This window comes from Streptopelia decaocto (genome assembly GCF_964273445.1).
Source record: "Streptopelia decaocto genome assembly, chromosome: 5".
Classification (NCBI taxonomy): Eukaryota; Metazoa; Chordata; class Aves; order Columbiformes; family Columbidae; genus Streptopelia; species Streptopelia decaocto.
The window spans coordinates 46,815,988-46,840,771 of NC_138659.1; the positions used below are offsets into that span (position 1 = coordinate 46,815,988).

The 24,784-nt window shown below is 44.2% G+C and overlaps 2 protein-coding genes across 2 annotated transcripts in view; one reads left to right on the top strand and one right to left on the bottom strand.

Moving 5' to 3' along the window:
* Nucleotides 1–336: 336 nt before the first annotated feature.
* The window catches only part of NCOA4 (nuclear receptor coactivator 4), a 397,571-nt gene continuing 373,123 nt past the window's right edge, over nt 337–24,784 (bottom strand). The window contains exon 11 of the transcript XR_014184244.1: nt 337–346. The gene's annotated coding sequence lies outside the window, so the exon portion shown is untranslated. The remainder of the gene's footprint in view (nt 347–24,784) is intronic.
* CDHR1 (cadherin related family member 1) overlaps nt 18,418–24,784 on the top strand; it is a gene marked incomplete at both ends in the record, with an annotated part of 44,506 nt that continues 38,139 nt past the window's right edge. Inside the window, 2 exons of the mRNA XM_082052227.1 lie at nt 18,418–18,478; nt 19,225–19,320. Of these exons, the coding sequence (XP_081908353.1) occupies nt 18,418–18,478; nt 19,225–19,320 (157 nt within the window). The remainder of the gene's footprint in view (nt 18,479–19,224; nt 19,321–24,784) is intronic.

Sequence of the window (24,784 nt, forward strand, 5' to 3'; positions counted from 1 at the left end):
ACAAAGGTCTCCTACAAAGGGAATCTGAAATGCCTTCCTCTGTTGCAGACCCAATAATAGGTGATGATTTTTCCTTGTCCCCTGTTAGACTGCCCTGATTCTCTGAGCACTCCAGCCTGCTGACTGTAACCATCTCCTGGCCCCAGATACAGCCAAACCTTTTTTAGGTCAGGGATTGCTGGTATTTGCTTTAGTACAGAGTGCACCTGCCTGCTGCACATGACTGCTTGTCTCTGCTACACATCTGCTTGTGTGAAAATGCTTGGTCTGAATTCATTTTGACTCTTACCAAGAGGCAGCTGTAAAAGCTTAGGCCTAATGTGGCAACTGCCCAAAGCCAAACACAGTGTTTTGTTTTGAATGCAGTGCTGGACTGGAATTCTACAATGTTGGCTTTGTTTTGCATTGTTATTGTTGTTATGAGATTTCAGGGTGACTTGTGCTTCCATGTGCTGTCTTATCTAGGGGAATGTTACTTGTTTTATGCAGTCTGCAGGCAAAGCACACTGACTGTTCTGTCCTGCGCTCTGCTGGGCATGTGCCTACAGAAAGCTGCAAAGCCACTCAGAGACTCAGTTTAGGAGGGGGATGATTTAACAATACTGGCTACTTCTTTTGAAGCAAAACCACTGATTTCCTAGAAAGTTATCTTCCAGCAGAAACCAATGTCAGCTTGTGGCTTCTGTCCAGAAAAGATGTCATATGTGATCATAGTAAGGGGAGGATAATGTGTAATGGTGTCGATTGCGGGACTTGAGCTCTGAAGGGACAGCAATACGGCCCCTGTGTCTATGAAGACCTTCATCTGACTGTGGAAACTTCCAGGAGCAGCAATCATATTTTCAGTGCACCCTTGGTATAGGGAAAAAAATGCTGCTGGAAATGGGTGATCTCCAGCAATCTAATGAAGAGGAAAAAAAATGCAATCACATGCCTTTTTTTAATTTTCAGATCAGTGATAATTTAAGCCTACCCATACAAACATGGCTCAGCGTCAGGTATAAAAGTTTTGTGCCATTCTGAATGCTCCCAAATAAACAACTCTGTTTTCTCTCCTTTCCATCTTTGTTTTACAGGTGCACATTTCAAAAAGATTCAAAAGGAGAAAAGAAAACACTGCAAGCTTTGTCCTCAGCCAGACCCTCGGACGTTTACTGGACCCCTTCCACAGTTAAAATGAGCAGACTGAGGGCAGGGTGAAAAGAATCTGCCTGCTGGCACATCTCACAGTGCTTTGCTTGGTTGAGGGTCCTCCTTTCACAAATAGGACATGAGTGTGTATTACTTTTATTCTTTGTTTGGGAAAGGCTTCAGTCATTATTGTTTATTAATTCACTCAGGCTTCTTTATCTCATTAACATTAGTCTGGCAGTTGAACAGTCAGGAAGAGCTGTCTGGCTGTCACTGAACATGTTGCATGTTCCTCTGCACCAAACAGGGGTTTTGCCCCTCAAAGAAGAGAAAGAGAAGAGCTGGCTGAATCACTTTGTTTTGCATTTTTGGATTGCCTAGAAGGTGGGAAAGGGCTGATGTTATTCTTTCTAGTTATCAGTATATATGCATATTTAACCTTTTCTTTGAATGTTTTATTTTATATTGACAAAAGGATTTTGTTTGTAGCTAAGCACATGATGATTTTTCCTGCAGCTTTTGCTCTCAGTGCTTGAAATCCACTTGGAAGTAGATTTCTAGCAAGTAAGAAAGAGCTCACCATTTAGAAAGGGCTGAGAAGCTAGATAAGCAATTTGTTAAAATAATGGTAAAGAACCAGACTGAAATGCAGTGGTAAGCTTTTCAATTTCTTCTCTGAGGGTTTAAATCTGGCTTTAAAAGCAAAGGGGCCTGTTCTTTAACTTCCTAGAAGAATGTAATCAAGTGGTTACTAAACAGCATACTGAAAAGGTGTTAAGGCTAATAAGATGAAATCTCTCTTCTGAAGCCAGAAGGCAGCTGTTCTTTTAAGGCACCAGAGTTGCGTGATCACCTCAATAAACAAAACTTACTGGAGCATGAAATAAATGCCAAGAATAATACCAAGGGCTGAATAACAGAGAAACTGAAGCACCCTCTGCTGACATCATTAGCAGTGATTGGGGTCTTCACTCATGTATCTTCTGTCCTTTCCTGTTTTCTGCCCTTTCCTAACTGTCTTCTGCATGTGATGATACTGCTCTGCCTGGAGGTGAGTCCTTAAAACAGAATTACTTGGTTGTTCATAAATTCAGTTTTCCTTCTGGTGAATATGAGGAGGAATAGCAAGCTTTTCTGCTGTTGGGCAAATGGCAGGTTGCAAATAGTAAATTTTCCCTCAGTACTGCTGTCTCTCTTAATGTCATTTTCAGTACGACAGAAATGGCCTTGGTGCCCTTCAGAATTTCGGAGAGTTGAATAGGGATAATCAGTGGCCTGCTTTAACACACATATCACAGTATCACAGTATGTTTGGGATTGGAAGGGACCTCAAAAGATCATCTAGTCCGATCCCCCTGCTGGAGCAGGAACGCCTTGGTGAGGTCGCACAGGAACATATCCAGGTGGGTTTTGAATGTCTCCAGAGAAGGAGACTCCACAACCTCCCCTGTTCCAGTGTCTGTCGCCCTCACTGAGAAGAAGTTTCTTCTCAAATTTAAGTGGAACCTCTTGTGTTCCAGATTGATCCCATTACCCCTTGTCCTATCATTTTTTGCCACCAAGAAGAGCATGGCTCCATCCTCGTGGCACTCACCCTTTATATATTTATAAGCATTAATAAAGTCACCCCTTAGTCTCCTCTTCTCCAGGCTATAGAGACCCAGCTCCCTCAGCCTTTCTTCATAAGGGAGGTGCTTTACTCCCTTAATCATCTTTGTTGCCCTACGCTGGACCCTCTCCAGCAGTTCCCTGTCCTTCTTGAACTGAGGGGCCAAGAACTGGACACAATATTCCAGATGTGGTCTCACCAGGGCGGAGCAGAGGGGAAGGAGAACCTCTCTCTATCTACTAACCACCCCCCTTCTAATACACCCCAGGATGCCATTGGCCTTCCTGGCCACAAGGGCACAGTGCTGGCTCATGGTCATCCTGTTGTCCACCAGGACCCCCAGGTCCCTTTCCCCTACACTGCTCTCTAATATGTGATTTCCCAACCTATACTGGAACCTGGGGTTGTTCCTGCCCAGATGCAGGACTCTACACTTGCCCTTGTTAAATTTCATCAGGTTATTCCCCGCCCAACTCTCCAGCCTGTCCAGGTCTTGGTGGATGGCAGCACAGCCTTCTGGCGTGTCAGCCACTCCTCCCAGCTTGGTGTCATCAGCAAACTTGCTGATAGTACACTTTATTCCCTCATCTAAATCGTTAATGAATATATTGAATAATATTGGCCCCAGTACTGACCCCTGAGGCACTTCACTAGATACTGGCCTCCAACTAGACTCCGCACCATTGACTACCACTCTCTGGCTTCTCTCCTTAAGCCAGTTTGCAACACACCTCACTACTCTATTGTCTAGACCACACCTCTTTAACTTAGCTGTGAGGATGCTGTGCAATTTCTCCCTAGGGGCATAGGAGGCCACCCGGTCCTCATCAGTTTTAGAATGCTGCCCCACTGGGACAAGCCCAGCTACGATCCCATCCCCCTTTGAGCCTAGTTTAAAGCTCTCCAAATGAGCCCAGCTAATTCCTGCCCCAGCATCCTTTTGGCCCTGCGAGATAAACCTTTCCTGCGTAACACTGTCCAGACTGGAGTCTTATAAAACCAACCATTATCAAAAAATCCAAAGCCCTGCCTGTAGCACCAGTCCTGGAGCCAGCCATTTAGAGACTGAATTTTCCTATTCCATCCCACATCGTCACTTGAAGATGGAAGGAGTGAAGAGAAGATCACTTGAGCCCCTAAGTCTTTCACCATCCTTCCCAAGACCTTGAAATCATTCTTCATTCCCCTCAGACTACGGGAAGCAGCTTCCTCCCCATCTGTCTGGAAGACCAGCAGCGGGTAGTAGTCTGTCGAGTGCACCAGTATGGGGAGCTCTCTAGCGATATCCTTGATCCGGGCTCCAGGTAGACTACAAACTTCCCTAAGATGAGGGTCAACTCTGCATATTGGGCCCTCTGTTCCTTTCAGAAGGGAATTTCCTATTACAATCACCCTTCTTTCTTTCTTATCAGAGGCAGTCTTAAGTTGTGAAGTCAACCGCCTCTTCCTATGTGATCTTGTAGGCAGGCTTGGCACCACCTCCTCCCCTACATCTTCTTCAAGATCCAGGGCCTCAAACCTATTACGGAGGGGCACCTGGGGAGGCAAAGCAGGCAGGAAGGGGAGCTGCCCGTGATGCCGAACCGGAATACACTTCCAACCCTTGTCGTCTTTTAGGTCCCCTACCTCTGCCCGACAGCAACAAGGGTGGGGCTGTCTCAGGACTTCCGCCTCTGTCCGAGAGGGCAGGAGGTCCATCTCCTTTTGGGGGGTACCTCCCTGGGACCTTTCCGACTGGCACGTCAGGGTGTTACTCCACCAGTCGATCTCCCTTTCGCACTCCCTGATGGCCCTCAGCGTCTCAACCTCCTCCTTAAGTTTCACAACCGTGTCAAGCAGATCTTGCGCCTGCTCACACCTCACACAGGTGGAGTGCTGGCCTCCCTCCCCCGGCAGCAGCAGGCTCTGGCACTCCCTGCAACCGGAGACCTGAACAGCCACCGTTCGGGACAGAACCTCAGTCTGCGCTGTCACAGTCTGTTTGAGACAAGCTCTCCTCCTGGAGGCGACCATGGTCGTCAGCAGTCTGGGATGCTGGCAGTAAGTTAGAGGGGCTGACAAGCAACAAGTGCTCTCTGCACCCTGCTGCACAAGCTACCGCACCCGCTGCTGCAGCACCGTGCGGGTGGGACTCACCAGCTGCACAAGCTGGTTGCTCCTCCCTGCACCTGGTGGGCAGCACTTGTCGCTGCCCTCCCAAAGGCTTTTTCAAGGCAAGGGGAGGGGGTGTGGCCGCCGTCACCGTGGGAACGCCCCCCGCCACGTCAGCCGCTCTCTCTCAATGGCTGCCGGGGCTTTGGGGATCGGGACCCGCCGGGAATCACGCTGTCCCTGTACGTTTCCCTCTGAGCTTCCTAATCTCTGCTGAACCTCGTGGTCGGCTGAACCTCGCCGGCTCTGGCTCTCGCTGGGCTGGCTCCGATCAGCTGACTGACATAGAGTGTGAGAGTCAAGTTCATGGGCATGCTCTCATTGGTAATGTTTCTGTTGTACTGAAAAATCAAGCCTATTTCTGGGTCTTCTGTGTGCTTGTTATCACTTTATTTTCTTTTTGGTTTTGAGATTAGATAGATCTGATTCTCAGCTTCCTATTTTTGAAGAGCTGGCCATGCATTGAATTTTTATGTCAAGGATAAAGGAGTTGCCAGTCCTCCTTGCAAGATTTCCAAGTCAGGAGGTTGGTGAAGGAGCTGTGTTTATTTGTTCTGCTGCTGATCACTGGATTAACATATTTTTTTTCTGTTTTGTCTGTTATAGCTTGCAGAAGGAATCTGTAGAATACAAATGACAAGTAAATGTAAAAAAAAAAAAAAAAAACAAAAAACATTTTTTGTATTAAATATGTTTACAGCAGGGTTTTACACTGTAAAGTATACTTTTACTCTGTAAAAGTGTCTCTCTGCCTGCCAGAACAGATGTTGGATCATGGTCTGACCTTGTCAACTTAGTGAGCCAGGCAGTCCCTTACTTTGTTTAAAGCTTAATACACCATCTAACACCAAATCGTTCCATCTTATTTTGTCACTATGGCTGTGAATTGCAGGAACACAGGAGAAATGATCCCTGCTGACAGAGGGTTGGCATGGTTGGGTAGCAGAAGAAATAAAATTATGTATTCTTTATACAAAATATTATCCAAAAAGGTGTAATAGGGGTTCTTGCTGTGACCTTTTCAGCCCTTTAGGCTATGTGACCCATGACTGATGTGAAGGACTGCGTATAATTGAAGAAATCAGGATTTTAGCTCTGGAGAAATTCTGTGTATCTGAAGAATAGACTACAATGGCAACTTCTTGTGATTGCATTAAGCAAGAAAAACTAAAATCTTGCATGGACAATGTAATCTCAAGTAATAAACTTAGGTGAAATATAAAAGCAGAGGGATAAATGCTTCCTCTTGTAGATGTATAAGAGGTATATGGTATATCAGACATATAACGTGCCAAAACTGAGTGGAAGTCTCCTAGTGACTTCAGTCTTCATTGGATCAAGTCTAGAGATCTGTTGCCTGATTCTCTATTGTCCAATGCTTTTGCCAACTACCCCCTCATGAATAGCTTCAGAAAAGTATTGTCAGTTGGTAAACACAGATTGGATGCACATGCACTTTTTACTGAAGTTTGTTCAGAGGAGAATTTGTCCAAAGCTTAGCACTGACTTTCTTCTCTTGTGGGTTAAAGGTGAGGGGAAAACCTCCTTACACATCAGTCTTTTTTTTTTTTTCCTCAGATTAACCAGTTCATATCAGATGTGAGCATTTCTCTTCATCACAGCTAATTTCTCTGCAGGACTCATCAAGTATTTTTTTTAATTACTGGTGGGGAGCAAAGAGTGCTCCCTAGTCCTCCATTAAAGGACATGAGCAAGTGTTGATTCCAACCAATGTATGTCTGTGGTTCCCAGTAGCCCTTCCATATTACAAGACTTATGGCAGCCTTTGGATAACTTACATTGGTTTTTAATGCACAACTGTCTCATCATGCTTTGGCTTTTGATCTTAGAGCAGGGATATTGGCACAGAAGGAATTCCCCAAAATTACTTTCTTTTTCAATGTCTCAATGGTGGGAGTCTCTGCTAGAAAAGTTCAGTGTCTGGATATGGATTTGTCCAAGTCATCATTCAGCTTTTGTTTGTGTGTTTCAGATGCACTGACTATGAATATGTTCAGGTATGGGGGCTTTTATTCCACATTTTCAGGCTGGTGCTCCACAAGGGAGTGGCTAAGGCCAGAGCTTTGCTGGAGGATAAGCACCTTATGTTCACAATGCCATCTGGTCAGCCTCTGAAAGCATTACCAGAGAAATCAGGTCACTATGTGCCTATGAGAGATCCTAAACTGCACATGACTTGTCCGTCTCCTGCAGTCTGACACAATCACAAAAATCTCTGTAGCTGCAAGAAGTTGTCCTATCGAGCCCAGCTTCTGTCAGGGTCTCAAACTGCATCCAGGGTGTTAGTTCAAGAGTTGATTAGTCCCAGCTATGGGTGATGATTTAAATCTTATAAAAGAGGCATTCAAGCCCAAGCATTCAAAACTTCAGTGCACACAAAATGCCTGTTCAGTGGATAGTTGTGATTAACTGCCCACTAGACACTTGTACAATCTCTTAACTATATTAACGTGCACACACATTTGTGTACTGCAGTGAAAACAACTAATATATCCTGGCTGATAGGATCTCCAAGTCCAAAAGCTAAACAGCAGCAGAGTTTCCCTCACCTGACAGGCAAGATGGCACTTAGAACCTAGGTCAGCAAAGAAGAGAGGTTTATTGCTGGGTTCTGTGATGTTGTTTTGGCATCAGCACTGATTCCAGCCTCAGGGGGAAAAAGAATACATATTCCTGAGGCACCATTTGGTTAGTCTGCAACCAATATAGCTTGCCTGGTCTCTGAAAATCAAATCTCTGTAGCATACTCTTAAAATTGGCTCCCAGAACTGAAGTGCACTGGAAAATGCTGTCTTTGCTAGGTGAGTTATCAAGAGAAAACTTCCTACTTGCATTGTTGCAGGGCCCTGTGTTGCAGTCAGTGCCAGCAGTATGATATGTTCACAGAGCAATACTAAAACCTAGTTGTTTCTGGAATTTTCCCTGAGATAACCATGTACCAAGGTTAAAAAATTCAGCATTATCCTTTGACTTAGTTAAATATATACCAATACTGCTGCTTTCCTCTGCAAAAATCTTGAGGTGAGTGGTTGATGAGCTGAAGCTATGGCTGGCAAAGCACTATGTGTGTGGTTTCCCTTAAGCTCATAAGCTCCACCTTTGATGATATTTGGAAGGAACTCCCCTAGATTTCCACCAATTTAAGTCAAGACTCAATGGTTTTGAAAAAAGATCCTTAAGTCTGAAAAGTGAAGTCAACCAACTCTTCGTAATCTTATTATAAAATGTGCTTTGAACCTTTTCCAGTCTGTTGAACAAAGCTTTCTCTCTGCTTCACTACACAACTTTCTTTCCATGCTTTCTTCTGCTCCTAGGTATGATTTTACAGTTTTTGATGCCACATCTTCCTCATTGGCTGTTCTCACCGACTAGAGAAGTCATCTTTTTTCTCTTGGTGTTATGTTCTTTGTCTGTGTGGGATCTTATATCAGAGATTCTTCTGCTATATAAATTTCCTCAAGTTTTTCTTCTTGTGCTGAACTACTTAAATTTGACTTTATGAATTTCTGTCCATGGAACTGGCTGGCGTGCACATTGTCAAAAAGCCATGGTATAAAATAGTGCTGCATTGTATTTGTTGTTTCCAGATATTTTTGTACCAAGGACAGTTTCAGTTACAGGATTTGAGCATCTCTGTTTCAAGGCACCATAAAATCATGTTAAAGTCGCAGTATGAGTAGAGATTTTTCTGTCATTTAATTTGTATTTCAGCCTTCTCTGCAATAACTTTGGATCATGTAATCTCACTTACCATATCATAGAATCATAGAATACCAGATTGGAAGGGACCTCAAGGATCATCTGGTCCAACCTTTCTCAGCAAAAGCACAGTCTAGATAAGATGGCCCAGCACCCTATGGAAGTCTGTTGCCAGGCATTTTATTTATTCTTCCAATTAACCTCTATTGTTGAGATTCTTGCTACATAGTTCTATTTATTTGTTTTGTTGACAGATTGTTGTAAAAAAATAAATTCAAATAAGCACAGTACTTTGAGATAAAGTACTTGAAGGTGTGGGAGGAGACAGAGCACAGTGCTCATAGGTAAAGCTAGTAGGCATGAAGAACCAAACTCTGGGCTCTCGCCAGGTTAAACTACTTGTTTTGAGAGCCAGCGTATGTACAGGACTGTTGACTGTAGAAATCTCTTCAAGCAAAGACTAGATGGTTGCTGGGAAGTGTATGTGGGAATGGAGCGATAGATGCATGCATTTTTGAGATAAGGTAAATTACCTCAAAGCTGAGTATTTAGGCCTGTTGTTATAGACAGAAAATTTGTTGAAATATAACTTGCTTCCTAGGGGAAGCACAAGCACTGCTTTGGTGTAAGGCTGCCTGGGTACTCAGATTTGCTCTTGTAACAGCAGTCGAAGGCAAAGACTGAGGTATGCCCCAGCCAGTTGGATTTCCGGGATCCTAACCAGTTAAGTACCTCAGCACTTAGTCCAGTTTGAGAGTTGCTGAGCTGTGGGATTCCCTTCTAAGAATGGTTAAAGCACATGCTTGCATTCCCAAGAGAGGTCCTAAGGTCCATCTGTGACCACAGTGCTGCACGTTTACCCGAGTAAAATCCAGGGACTGTGCCAGCCCCAGGGGCTGAAGTGCTGGTGTGGTCTAGAGTTGATCTCTAGCAAGGGCTTTGGTTCACCTGTGAGTTTTGCATTCATGCCATTCTGTACTGAGCAGCTGAGTTTGGTTATACATGACAGTGAAAGGAGCATGTTTAATTTTCATACATCCTCTGGTTCAACAAGCTATATCACTGCCTTGTAAGCAGGATATCTACAGAGTGATGTCCATGGCATGCACGCCGGCTGGATTTATGGGGAGAACACAAGCATTTTCTTGCTCTGTCTTGACAAGTCTTGTTATTCTTGTCAGCCACACTGTGTAAACTGTAAAAATCTTGATTTATTCATACCCTAACTCTGACTTATATGTACAATTTTTGCAGGCAAAACAGTGAACAATGCTAGTTCGTACATAAATAACCTGGACTGACTGTCTGCTGCTAAATGACATCCTTCACACAGATATGTATCGTGCTTGATGGCACCATGTCCATCAGTGATCACACTGCCAAAGTGGATGTAGGCTATCTAAATATACCTGGATATTCTAGGGACTATTTGTTCTTTTTCTAGCCCTGTCAAAACAAAATGAGGAGAGTGATATGTAGGTTCCAAAGAAGCAAGGTTACTGAATTGTAAAGGGATTTTGCAATGGTCTTTAAAAGCCTCTAAACTACTAAAATAGCTTAGCAGGAAATTTAATTACTTAACCACTGTGGCAAATATTCTCCTCTCCCCAGTTACCCATAGCACCTTTTTTGCAAACACTATAAAACACTCTTTGGCAGACTATAAGCAGGAAGGGCCATACCTGTGGTGAAGCACTGGGAGGGTTACTTCTTTTTCCCAGGTGTTCCTCAAGCCTTCTCTGCTGTCACTGACTGTGAATGACAATAACTCATGATAAATCATGCAGGCAAGTGCTTTGAGATTTTTGTTTTGCAGACTAGCATTTTTTCAGAGGGGGTAAAAGTACTCTCTCTTTACATATCTGGAGGAAAAAACCCCATAGTTCTGTTGGGAAGCACTTGGACATCTGTTTGGAAATCACTGTGGAAATGCTAAAATTGCTAGGTGTTTGGTGTCTGCTCTCCCTCTGTTTTCCTCCTGTTGTCATTTCTTATTTCCTTTGGAGATAAGGACATCACAGCTGTGTTTCCCTCATAGCAGGACTGTATAAAACTGTAGCATGGCATTAAATGTATTGTGGTATGCGAAATAACAGGGCTGTCTGACCACACAGAATGGTGTTAGTCAGTTTTTAGGACCTCTTTGCCACAAGGAGTCCTGGGTTCTTCCTGTTCCTCACCCATTACCTTGGTGTGTTTGCTCTGCTACTGGGGTAACATTTATTGGTTCCTGATGCAGTACAGTGAGTAATTTCTCACAGTTTGTGCCTGGCAGAAACGCTGTCAGAGGTCCATTAAACTTGGGCCCACAGAGAATGAAAAATTGGTTTTATTTAGATATACGTGTAGAGTTTGGCATTTAAAATACTCCCACAGCAAGAGAAGATTCTGGTCTGACTCAACTATATCAGGCCATCTAAGGAGTTAGGGACAGGAAAATCTAGTGGGTTTTTGTGCCTTGTGAAATACTGACCATAGTTTGGTCTCAGTCTGTGCATGCTTAAACAATAAAGTGAGTGTTTCCTCCTTCAGGGTCTGTCTTGTAACCTCATGACAACACGTCACTAGCAGTTACTGGAACAAGACTTCTGATTTCCTTCTACCTTTTAATGGCAGTGAGAGTGAACACAGGTAATGTTTTTACTGCAGGTAGGCTTCCAGTTCTGGTTCATTTTTTTTAAAAAACCCCTCACCTTCACATTTGGTTATAATTATAAAGTGCATTTTCACAAGTATGAGATTTGTGCGTGGATGTGATTGTGTACCTGCTTCCTTAGAAAGCCTTGGTATCGTTTGGGAAATATGAAAAGTTTCTTGCTATATTTATTGCTTTGTATGTCAGGTGTATATGGGATACAAGAAAATAACCTGAAAGAAATGTAAAACCCAGTATGAGGATGTTACATATATCTAGAGGTGTGGGTACATATGCCACATTCAGCAATGGGACTACTCCAAAACAGTTGGGAACAGAAGAAATGTAGTTGTTCAGGCATGTATTTTCTTTCTGTTAATTTATTCAGTAATCCTTCAATGGTGTCTGACAGTATGAAGCTTTCTTGGCTTATGGAGAGCTGGGTATGGTGCTGATAAGGGAGCCATGGGTGCCTGGTAGGGTGACGGTGTGCCTGTGGAAGGGATGCTGGTGTGACACCTCCGCGGCTCCCTGTGCACCACCACCTTCCCTGCCAGGGGTTTCTCTGTAATCGTAGTTGTGACAGTGCTACATCAGAGGGGTAATGAGGGAGGTTCTTGCCAGGAGAAAAAAGGTGCATGTGCATCCCAAAGGGTGATAGAGACCAGCTTTGCTCTGGATCAGCTGTGAGGTGGGAGGGAATGTGCTGAGTGGAGCATGTGCAATATAAACAGGAGACTGCGGAGCTGGGAGGTTTGTGATCTTGATTTCTCTGGCTTTCCTGCTTATTCTCAAAGAAGTTACCCCTTCTCTCTTTCCTCCTCTGCTTCCATTGCAACAAAGAGCATACTCACTCCTCACAAACAGCTGGAGCAGGGGGCTCTACCATTAAGACTCAGTATAGCAGGATGGAAAACAGAGGTTTTTACCCTGGGAAGGGCTGGAGGGAATCCATGTTTGCGTTCCCCCTGAAATTTTCAGTTTCTCTGTGAAATAATATTAAGCACAATATTTATGTAAAAAATAAAAATCTTTCAAACTGTAATATGTTTTTACTGCAATATGACCATCTTCTGAAGAAAGAAGCAGCGGAGTTACAACTAAGGTTATTCAAACTCCTCAAACCAAACAGTACGGTATTACTTTCAGCTTTCTATTGCAGAGCTGAGACAGGTTTATAAATTTGACCAAGATCATTAATGATTGCATCACTATCTTTTGATGACATTAATGTGAATTTAATGATCTTGGGCTGATTATTTATAGAGAGTCTGTGGTAGAAATGAAAACTGAACTTGGACCCCCGTGAGCCAGAACTGTAACTGTGAGATGATTTTCCTTTCAGATGTAAAAGTGTTAAACTCATTCAGTTAATAACACAGTGAGAAGGCAAAAGAGGTGTTTATTGGTTTTCATTTGAATCTTGCAGGACTACATAGAGTATTCCAAGTGATGGGAGTGGGCTGTGGAGAGATGCATAAACTCTTATATAGGACATTGGCATATTTGTTCTGGCAACAGGGAAGATCAGAGTTTGGTGATCATGGCCAAAGGCTCAGGCATGTGTCTCTGATTAGGTTTAACCACCAAAAACATGGGACTCTTTCTCTTTCGCTGTTCCTACTGTGTAATGGTATTGTGAGTCTGCTTCCCTCTTATAGCTGGTAATTCAAACATGGAGATGGTGATGGACAATAAAGACATCTGAATGGATTTAGGCTCTTCTCTCCTGCCATCAGACTTGACTCAGGTTGCTGTAGATCCCAAAATGCTTCCAGAGTTTCTCTCAGCAGCCAGACGGAAGCTATGGTGCTGTGCTAAGAAAAAGCAAAGGATAGCTCATGTAGTATTCTTCACCACCAAAAACAGTTGTCTGAAATGGTCATCAGCAGTTGTTCCTGGATTTTCACCATCATTTGTACCCTGTAGTAGTGGAAGTTGGTGGAGAGTGATGATGTGCTCCAGTATAATTCATCTCTCTGTCCTTTGTGGGGAGATTTTAGGGGGAAGGGATGATGTGGTTTGGACAGGCAAGAATGTCTTGCTTTGTTTGTGGTGGGAACTGCACATTTAAACTTTGTCTCAACTCTGTGCTAATACTGACTCAGCTCTGCTTAAATAAGGAGCACTATGACCCCCCCCAGGTCGCAGCCGGAGAGTAAACATGCAACCAACTAGCGTGTTTGTTACATTTACTTTCCCTTAGCACATCCTGCTGCTGCTAAGATGTTTGGAGAACAGCTTGGACAATTCTTTCTTGCACCATGTTGTGGAACTTGCGAGTGAACTGACCGGTGTGCAAGGAACAGCCCAGCTCTGGTTACAGGTGTGTTAAACTCAAGGTTGTGGGAGTGTCTGTCTTACCTGTGGTGTAGGTCCCAGACCCACTCTGCTCCCTTTCCTTTGCTTTCAAAGCTAAATCAGAACTTCCCTATCACATGCAAAGATGTGACAACAGGGAATGTTTTGAGAAGGGTCTTGAAATTGGCTGGAGCTCCACTTTTGTCCTTCGTGGAGCAGTTCTTATTCTGTGCAGAATGCCTTCAGGTACTCTCCTGCCTCCCGTATCACCTGCCTTCCACATCTGCCCTTAACATGTGATTTAGAGAGGGAAGGCTAGAGTGTGATTTGGACTCTCTGCACATGCTGAAGTTTATATGAAGTGTGTAGCACTTTTTATGTTGAATTTACTTATGCACACAAATGCACACACAAAAAATGCTGAATATTCCTCTCCAAGGTAACAGTTAATATCATATGCACCCAGAACCAGAGGACAAGTATAGGAAAAAGAGTAGCTGGAGCTGTTATTACAGGAATGTGGACTTCAATTCTTATCAATACTTTCCAGAGTCTAGAACTGAGGGGTTTTTAACTCACATAGAAGCAGGCATAAAATTCAAAGTCTGTACATCTGAAAACTGATTGAAATGCAACTCATGAACGCCTCATATTTTTATGCCGAGCAGGCATTCCCCAGGTAGGCAGCTCTAATGTGATTGCCCTGAGGTGGAAGGGCCACCCACACTATGGAAAGAGTAATTTATCTCTGTGCCTGCTCAGGCTTTGTCCTCCTTGCTCAGCCCTATGGCGCGAGTGGCAGAGAGTGCTGTCTGGGATGCCAGTGACCAAAGAGGGGCACATGCTCGTCCCCAACCGTGAACAGGCATCTTCCCACCCTCCCAGGAAGGGAAACCCTGAGCTCTTATTGCTATTGCTGCACAGTGGGGTAGAGCTGTCCTCTTGTGGCATTTTAGGTGCAGTTTTAGTGGTGGCATCTCTTGCCAGTTCTAGTCTGGCCTACATTTTAGGTTGGGCTTTGGGATTGGGCTCAAGAAGAGCTGTCTTGGTGGGGCCCACGATTCCCGTATTCAAGGATGTGGAAAGAGAGAAAGGTCAGCTCTCCGTACTGGTGGAATCCCATTTCTTGTCAGCCGTACTTGCTTAAGGTAGGCTACCAATCTTAGCCTTAATTTGGGGTTTAGGGCCAAGGAAAGTAAACATGTCAGGGCCCAGGTTTTTCCAAGACTCTCGAAGGCTCAGAGAGATAAGAGGGCAGGAGCTGGCAGGGCCTTCACAGAATCACAGAATGTTAGGGATTGGAAGGGACCTCAAAAGATCATCCAGTCCAATCCCCCTGCTGGAGCAGGAACACCCAGATGAGGTTCCACAGGAACGTGTCCAGGTGGGTTTTGAATGTATCCAGAGTAGGAGACTCCACAACCCCTCTGGGCAGCCTGTTCCAGTGTTCTGCCACCCTCACTGAGAAGAAGTTTCTTCTCTTGCGTGTGATCCATTTTGTGTCTGGTGCCTGTGCCCGGGAAGGTTCTGGTCTCAGTTTGGGGTATGGATTTGTGCTGGGGCAAGAGAAGCCTCCATGGCTCAGGGCATCCCAGGGAGCTTTACAATGTACAGACCAGCAGTTACAACCATGCTGCACTGGTCAGTACCCCCAAGCTGCAGTCAGAAGGGGTGAAGTCTGCAAAAATTTTCATTGCATTTAACTTTTATTCTATAAAAATCTGTGTTGTCTAACAAACTCCAGTAGATATTGCTAATCATTGACCCAAACACAGAGCTTTTGTTCTGAAAATATTGGATCTTTCTAGATTTGTTTTCATATCAGACAGTAAACAAAGAGAACACCCTGGGAAACTAATTGATTCAGATCAGATGGGTGTATTTCATTCTTTTATGCTTCTTGCTACTTGATATGCTAAAAATATATGAAATAGAAAGTTTTCTGCACATAGAGAAAGGTATTCTTCCATTTCTAAAACTGTTGGGACATAATATATTGCTCTCCTGAAACCCCCTCCTGCCTCTTTCCTTCCCAAGGAGAAACTTCATCAAAATCAGCCTGGCTTCACAAGCTATATTAGCTTTGATCAAAGAATATTTTCTGACAGAAAAAAGTATTCTGTCAAAGTGTTTCTGTGTTAGGTATGTATCTGAGTGTGCATAGATGCATATTAGCTAGGTTTCAAAACTCTAAGGGGATTAAGAGCTCAAACTCATTGAAATTCAGGAGGAGTGAGACATTTTGCTTCCTTGGAGATACAGGCCCCAGAGATTTAGATCCCCAGGGGATGCAACCAGGGAAACAGACAGCTATTAACTTTGACAAGAGCTCAGCATCACTTTTTCTAGGAAAATAATCTGTAGAAAAAAAAATTGTCGGTTCTGAATTGAGGAGACAGGTGAGAGGACATTTAGGTGCTATTCATGTTTCCTTTTGGGCACCATGCAGGTGCATTTCCGTGATTTTTATCAGTGGTTTAATATTACTGTTGACAGTGGTAGCATGGTTAAATCCGTAACAGGGGCTACATTTATTAATAAATCTGTCTTCTATTTGTATATCCCCTCCCACACAATTTTCAGCTTTGGACTCCTGTATCGCGAATTTAAATGCACTAAAAATACATTTGTTTTTCTTAGTTGCCTGCTGCAGGGTCCCCTGAGCTTCACAGGCCACTGCTGAAATCACACGTTGGTTTGATGTGGAGCCTTTGCAAGCACAGCTCTGCAAGAACAGTCATACAGAATCACACCAAAGATCTGGTCTTGTAGGGGATAGTTAGAAGAAGATCAAGATGACAAAGAGCCTACCCCTGGTTTACCTTTTGAGCTTCCGGCTGGTGGTAATTTAGTGCCTTACTGAGCCAAGGTTTGCATCTGTATCACATTTGCTAGTCACCAATGAACCTAAACTTCATTTATTTTTCCAATCTGTTTTGGAGCCTTTTTAAGCTTTTGCTCTCTGTACCATTCTCTGGCAAGTTCCACAATGAATCGTGAGTTTTATTAATATTGTGCACGAGTCTTATTTCTACCCTTCTAGGAGCCTTACAGTTGATTTGTTCTGCAGGCAGGTGTCCTCCCAGCAGCGCCAGAGGTCCAGGGGAATCTGAAGATGCAGAAATGGCCTGCCCACAGCACTGGAGCATCACAGCACTGCATCTGCAGCAGAGACTTCTCTCCCACAACCTCCTCTGTCATTCGTTCACACTGCAGTTTCAGCAGTGGGTAAGGTATGTTATAGATGTGTGGCAGGATCTAACTGCCAGCTCCCTCTGCAGGAAAAATGCGTAGAAACTGCTCAGCCTGTCCCTCTGCTGTGTGTGTGATGAAAGCCAGCCTGGCCGCGCTGCCCACCTTTAGCTCTGCACCCCACAGGCAGGTGCTGGGAGGGGACACTCTGTAGGGTTATGTCTAGGGAACACTTACCTCCTCTCTTCAGAAACCGTAGCAAATAATGATAAAACATGTGGATAAATTAGAGAGCAAAAAATCTCCACCATTGCACAGTCTAAAGCTGTGTCCTGGCTCTGCACTTGCTTTCTGCATCTCAGACTGTCCTCAAGGGAGCAGCAGCTGCTCCCTGCAGCCGGACTGGGCACTGCGGGACACACAGCGTCCCACAGGGTTACACGGGACCCAGGTGCCCCGCATGGCCAAGCAAGGGTCTCCTGCTGTGAGATGGCCCGAGGGCTGGCAGCACCATCGGTTCCTCCTGCAGTTCTGCTGCAGCCCTGCCTGTGGGGACGGGGCAACCAGGATGCGTTGGCTGCAGCCATCTCACCAGCACCCGCGGCAGTGGTCTCAGCCGGGCAGTGGAGCTTCTGTCACATTGTAAAGGATTGCAACGGAGGAATCTTTGACTCATTAATTTCTTAGACATTTCTTTCACGCAGGTTGTTAATTAAAAAACAGAAAACTCCATTAACACGTCCTTAAAGGGCAAGTGCTTTGCCTCAGGTCAAGTTTGAACAGCTAAGCCTCTGTGTAAACATCTTGATTGGAAGCGAAGTATTACCACTGATGAAGTTCCTTTTAGGCAACCAAAAGCTTTCTCTGTGGCAGGTTTTTTAACCCTTTAATTTATTGTATTTTATGTATTTTAAACTAGTGCAAACACTGTTTATGTGTGGAAAACCAAAACAAGCAATGAAAAAAAGCTACTTTAACTTCTTCCATGTGTTGGTGGATAAACACACTTTTTAGTATGTTGGTTAAAAATTACCAGCTAAATGCAAAAGATACTTTCAGAACTTCATGCAGTTTAAGAAATAAATAATCAGGCCAGTTCATGAAAAAAATATTTTGACCACTACATTGTTACTATGCAATTCTCTGGGGGTTTTTTTGCTATCATAAATGTGATTGTTTCCTTTAAAACAGTAAACCTGGTTACTATTTGTTGCTACTGTTAAATTTTCGTCCTTTGTAGTTTCTCAAGACTACCAAAGCTAAAATAAAGAGAAACCTCTTTTAGGTCTCAAAAACAGAGGAATTAAAGATAGAGCTCAGAAAGAAAACAACTTTCTTTTTTACCTTCTCTCTGACTTGTGTGTTTGGACAGGACAAAATTGAGTACTAACAGCAGAACCTGTGGGAGTTACACTGATTCTTCCAAATCTTGTCTCAAAAATGAGTCCCACAGCTCCCCTGCAAAGTAATTGGTCTAATTAGGTGGTAGGAAGGAGCTTCTTTAAATTCCTCAGAAATTAAGACGTGTCATCCGCTTAACATCTTAGCATCTGTTACTGCCTCTTGCATGTTTCTCCACTGCATCAGTCTGAAGGACACTTTCCTGGACCTTTCAGAGAGAAAATCAAAATAAAACAACCCTTGAAACAGAGAGGAAATCAGCCCTTTCTTCAGTGGGATGAAGCATGTAAGGCATTTCACCCCCTCCTTATTTCTCAGTTTGGTGCACATTTGCCTGGGTGAGTACAATAATCACTTTGTTAAGTTAAAATTAGGAGGATACAGGCATAACCTTAAATCCTGTAGCAATCCTTACTGTTGTGGTAATGTTTTCCTGAAATATTTTCCTTGGCAACTGATCCCTGTGTAAACGTTACCCTCTGTGTTTGTATATTTGGAGTTTTGTTTCAAATGGGCTGTTTTGAATCTCTAACTGTCAGTCAGTAGAATGACAACTAATTTGTTGTTTCTTTTTTTTTTTTTAACTTTGTTTGCTGTTGTCTGGCAGCAAGTAAGTAACTATTTAATTATGGCTAATTGCTCATGCAGTAGGCATAATTTTAAGACAGAATGCACATAGAGTACTGGGTAAGATTCCGAGGCACTGGGAAGGTTTCAGACTTGCATGTGTAGAGTAGGGGAGAGGTGTGTACAGTCATTGCAAGCTGAAAAGATTTATTTTGCAGTGAAGCTGTCTGGAAGCGATTGAGATTGTTTAGAGAGATCCTGCTAGTTGACTTGTTTCTGTTGTGTTTTTTTCCCTTTCTCTATTTGGTGCTGTGTGAATACTGGCACAGTGTCATGTAGAAGTAATTTTGTTAAAAATATCTGCACAGATATAGTTCTGAAAGTCCATTGCAGCAACTGTGTATGTTGCGCACTCATAGTATTCCCCAAATGGCTCATGTTTACTGAGAGTCAGCTAACACCACCAAATAACTCCCACCTACAAAATGCTTTTCTTTGGCTTCTGTTTTAATTGCAGTTCAGGCAAATTATGCCCCCTATTTCTTTGATAATGGAGCCAGAAGCACAAACGGGAACATGGCACTTCTCAGCCTTTCGGAGGACGTACCTGTCGGTCAGTATTAAAATGAGTATGTTTAAATTATGAAACTGGAGCTGCTTACTCTTTCGATTAGCAACATGTATTTTGTTATAAGTTGTTGTTACATACTGTGGTCTTATGTGTTTTTCTCTCAAGCTTTTAATTGGCCAGAATTTAAAATGACGTGTATGAATTGTAGCTGTCGTTTAAAACTTGGATTGTAGCTCCCCCTTTCTTGGTCCACCAATCTATTCACAGCATCAGAACAGAGACCTTTGGGGTCAGAAACAAATTAATGGTGGTGAGGGACTTCTTACCAATTCTGTAAATGCTTATGAGAAGAAAGCCTGGTTGCTAGTAATTTTATCAGCCTTGGTAAAAGCAAGCTGTACATTGAAAAGTAACAGAGGCATGATTTTCTTTAAACAGTTGTCACATTTTTCATGTTTACAATACAAATGGTAGAAAATGTTTCTACCTGGAGTGAAAATTGCTTTGTCTGAATAACTGATTTTTTTTAAAAAAAAAAAAAAGGGTTAGTTTTGTTTTATTGAAAATTCAAAAATTGAAGCATTTTTCAGCTTTCAGCATTTTAAGGCAGGTCTATTTATGCTTCATTTAACTGTAGTTGCATTAAGAAAAGTTAAATAAGAGCAAAAAGGTGATTTATAATAACCAATATTTTCCATGGGGGAAGGATAATTTCCTAACACTTAAAAAAATTTATATAAGATACATTACAGTGATGAACATCACCTTTTCTTCAAACATTGCACTGAGGTTTTGATTAGGATTTGCTCCTGTTTGTAGCTTTTACAGACTAAATCAGAAAAGTATTTAGCTATTGCAAATTGAGTGCCATTTATTAGCTGCCTTGTGTACAGTGGAGAGAGATGGCTGCGTGGGAAGGCGTGCTCCAAAACCTTCCCCTCCCAGGGCTTAGGCAGCTGGAGGAGGCGAGGGTGAAGGAAGGATACAGAGGGCTCAGCCTCCTCTGGAGGGCCAATGCTGCCGCCTTTTCCTTCCGAAATGTGACTAGGGTCGGTCACTGCTTTGGGAAGCAGCTGCCTGGGCTTTGCTCATTGTCTCGGTTTCTGGTGCAACGGTGTTAGTGTCAGCCAGGATCCACACTGGGTGTGCCAGTGCATGGGGAGGGGTGATTGGGAAGCAGTGACTTCTCCTTTGCCTGCTCAACCAGAGAAGAGGAGGAGGAGAAGGTGGCACATAGCGTAGCAGTGACGCATCTAGACAAGGAACTTAAAAGGAGCTTGCTTATGATGCAGCAGGGATTTGCTATAAGCTCAGTGGAGCTTAACTGGAAACCTCAGCTGAAGGCCAACAATAATGTAGTGGCACTTGCAAAAGTCAGAAGCAGACCAAGGAGGTGCAATTTTTGCTGTGCTTCTGCCCAAATTCACATGGAAACCACACTTTCTCAGCCTTGGTGATCCAGAGAGGTCTGCTGATTGCTGGAGTAACACTAGTCAGTGGAATCACTTGTCTAATAGTGTAGATAAGGCTTGTCATGCCAGACAACCACAAAATGGGACCCTGACTCAGTTTGTGTGGGGTGGTGGTTGCCAAGTCCACCACTCAAACCGCAGGCAGTACAACTCGCTTGCCATCAAACTCCCATCCCCTGGTGTGCTGTCAGCTCGCAGATGTTTACTGAGCATCACCCTCTCCCTGCCACCTCTGGCAGCCCCCTGTGTGGGAATGGGGAGCTGAAGATGGCACAGAGCCACAACACAGTAAAATATGTCCTTCCTTCCAGGACTGCAGCACCACATGGTCTCTCAGCACTCCCTGCAGCAGCAAAGTACAGCAGTAATTTTCCAGTGCTGGGAACCAGTGTGTCTGATCTGGGGCTCCAGGCAAAAAAAGGAGAATGTGCGTGCCTCGACAGCAAAACAGCAGCATGACAGATCAGAGCCTGTGTTAGTGTTCATGTAACTAGCCTGTGTAAGAATGACAAATATACGATGGGCCTTTTCATGTGCTTTTGTGTCATTAGCAACCGGGCTAGGCACATAGAAGTCCCTGGAGAGTCTGGTGGCAGCAGTGACAAAGCTCAAGCTGCTCCATCTTCAGTGCTGCTGTGCCTCATCCCTGCTGGCTTCATCCAGAATGTGTTTGCATGTGGTCACATTGGCTGACTGGTACTTCTCATTTGCTATATAAGCTTGCTTTAAACGACAAGAGAGAAGCAGTTTCTGGCTTAAAGGTCCAAAGGTGCCACCAAAAGCATTTCTCTGAGGTGAAAGGTTAGGAAGTGTTGAGCTTCTGCTTTTGCAAAGGGCCTAAAGAAACCCTTGGAAAGGAACATAAGACCTGCATTTTGATAAATCCAAATGGAGATGCCAGTGCTTCTTTGGGCTAATTCCCAGAACACCTTGGCTAAAAGTTGTGAGTACTGCAGGGTCCTCTCTTCTGAAAGCGCTTTGGGAAGTTCCCTTGGGACGTGGGTGCTTGGGGTTTACTCAATGCAAACGGCTGCTGCTATTCTCTGACCATGTCAGCACAGCCACTCCTCAGGGGTTATTTGCCAGGGAGTCTCCCAGAGGAGGGGACAAACAACACCAGCATTTTGGTGCTGCAGTGCTGGTTGTACATTCAGCCTTGCACAGGGCGAGAGGAGCAGTGTTCACATCAGACCATAGTCGGAGCTTCATACCACAGCTCAGTGAGGGCTCACACACTGCCCATACTACATGGCTGCCAGGCTGGCCCTTTTCTGTGGCCCCAGTGATGGGTCTTGCACCACAGAGGAGGCTGCTACTCTTCGTCCCTCTGCCCTGTCTCCTCCAGAAGAAGGAGAAGGGGTCTTGTCTCCTATGTCTGTGTGCAGTCCCGAGTATCCACACTCCAGCAGTCATCTTTCAGTTTGAGCAGACTGATCAGTGACAAAGCAAGGCAATTAGGGAACTGCTGGAGAGGGTCCAGCGTAGGGCAACAAAGATGATTAAGGGAGTGGAGCACCTCCCTTATGAAGAAAGGCTGAGGGAGCTAGGTCTCTTTAGTTTGGAGAAGAGGAGACTAAGGGGGGACCTTATTAATGTTTATAAATATATAAAGGGTGAGTGCCATGGGGATGGAGCCAGGCTCTTCTCGGTGGCAAACAATGATAGGACAAGGGGTAATGGGATCAAGCTGGAACACAAGAGGTTCCACTTAAATTTGAGAAGAAACTTCTTCTCAGTGAGGGTGACAGAGCACTGGAACAGGCTGCCCAGGGAAGTTGTGGAGTCTCCTTCTCTGGAGACATTCAAAACCCGCCTGGACATGTTCCTGTGCGACCTCACCTAGGTGTTCCTGCTCCAGCAGGGGGATTGGACTAGATGATCTTTTGAGGTCCCTTCCAATCCCAAACATACTGTGATACTGTGATACTGTAATTAGAACTTCCATATATTTGATTCTGGATGGCTTCACTCAGTCTTAGGTGATGCACTAATGGGCAGGTTACCATTATGTATTCCCTGTGCTTACATAAAATTTGGAATCATAGGCAGGATGGTTTTCTTGGCAGCAGTCAGTGTCTGATCTGAACAGTGCCAGGGACAGCAGCTTTAACAGACCTCCAGGAGTTTTAGTCTTTGGTCCCACTGAGATTACAAGCAGCTGGCAAAGTGGTGTGTGTTAGTTATATTCCCAGGCATCTGTAGGCAAGGGACTTGCAACATTTTGGAGCACTGAAAGGGAATGATGGATTCTCTGTGTGACTGTAGAAAGAGAAATTGCAGTACTGCAGCTGCATGAACCCATCAAATTAAAGAAAATTACATTATCATGCTCTTATCATCCTTAACTTGACTTTCTTTTTGCTTGTGCAATTGTGCTTGCTTGTAGATAGCTGTGATCTACCGAGTTACATGCATTGTGACGTAATTTACCATAAAAACAACAAGTACTGTTTCTGTGATAGCTTGAAAGTCTCTGCAGATTCCCAGATCCCATTTATTGCTGCAGAGCATGAGACCCCTTGAGGGAAGAAGAGCCAGATCAGCAACCCCTTCCAGTGCCAGATTTGGGAAGAATGGGAGAAGTTATGAGCTGAAATAGCAGTTGCTGTTTGTGTGCCTGTTTGGCAGGGCAGACCAGCGATTAACTCTTTGCAAAGAGTTGCTTGTGTACATACAAAATGTACGTGTGCTCCTAAGCAAGGTCTTAAGGCATGTGTGGGATGCTATTTCAGGTTGTTTGTTTCATCTTACCGCATTAATCCCTGTAAGCCCTCATAGTGGGGACAGAGTGGAACTGAGAACAGCTGCAGAGCAAGGGATTGAAGCAGACTCAGGCAGCCTCACTTTGTTACTATCTCAAAGCCCAAGGATCATTGGTGCTCTGGAGATCTTTACATACCTCTCATCCTTGCATTTTTCCTTTCTGTTTTTCCCCATGCCTCCAAGAATGCTCTCTTCTCCATTAGAAGCCAGTTTGTGGTGACAGTTCTTTGATCAAAGCTACAGCTGCCAGCTACCTACCACTGCCTGACTGACCACTTCAGATCTCACCATCCTTCAAGCTTCCTCTCTTGTTCCTACATGCTCCTGGTCTTATTTCTTTCCATCATTCACAGTTGGCTGCACAGAGCCTTCTTGTCCCCTCTGGTACCCATTGTTCCTTCCTTCTTTGTATCACTCTGATCCAGCTGATATTCCCAAACTGACAAGAGTCCTGCTAATGTATTTGCTGGTCCTTCCTGCAGTGCTTAGCAATCCCACACTGGCACTCTGCCATTTCTCTGTGTTTCTGTGTTTCATCCATCTGCAATGAAACTGCAATGAATTTTTTCTGCTCACAATTTATTTCCAGCCCTCCTTGTCACAAAAAGTGTCTGAGTGAAATAATTAGCATGCTTCTTTTAAAAATGATAATTCCTTTCTGACTAGAAATGACACAGACATGTACAATTTAGCCCAAGCTATGTCTTGAAATCTAGAGACCCACCAAGACCTCACATTCAGACGACTCAGGAAAGGCTAAATTGTGCAAAAGAGCAAAAATATTCAACTTTTTTCAGAAACTAAAATTCCCCCCTAGGAAGGAACTACCAGAACAAGACATTAAACACAGGCTGCTCTCTGCATCATTGCAGCAGAGCTGACACTGCAAAAAGAGGAGCCCCCTGCAAAGCAGAGTGCTGCACAGACACGCTGAGGGCTCACAGGTGCTGTTGCCTTCGCTGACAGAAACTGCAGATACATCAGAAAATTCCTCTCAGATGGCTTCTCCTTGGAGCTGGTTGCTTTGGGTGCCACGGGGGACACATTCCTGGGTTGGTGTTCCAGGCCCTATGCCGAGTGCTTGCCGCTGGTCCGCCCCCTCTCCCCGCTGCAGGCACTTGCAGCTGTGGGGCCCATTTCAGTGGCTGCAGTAGCACCCATGGCTTTGGGACTGCCCATCCTGGCCATGTTTCTGCCCTACCAGGCAGCACAGGGTGCTGGTGCGCAGGGAGGGAGCAGGAATTGACTGGGTGTGCTCAGGAATAGGATAG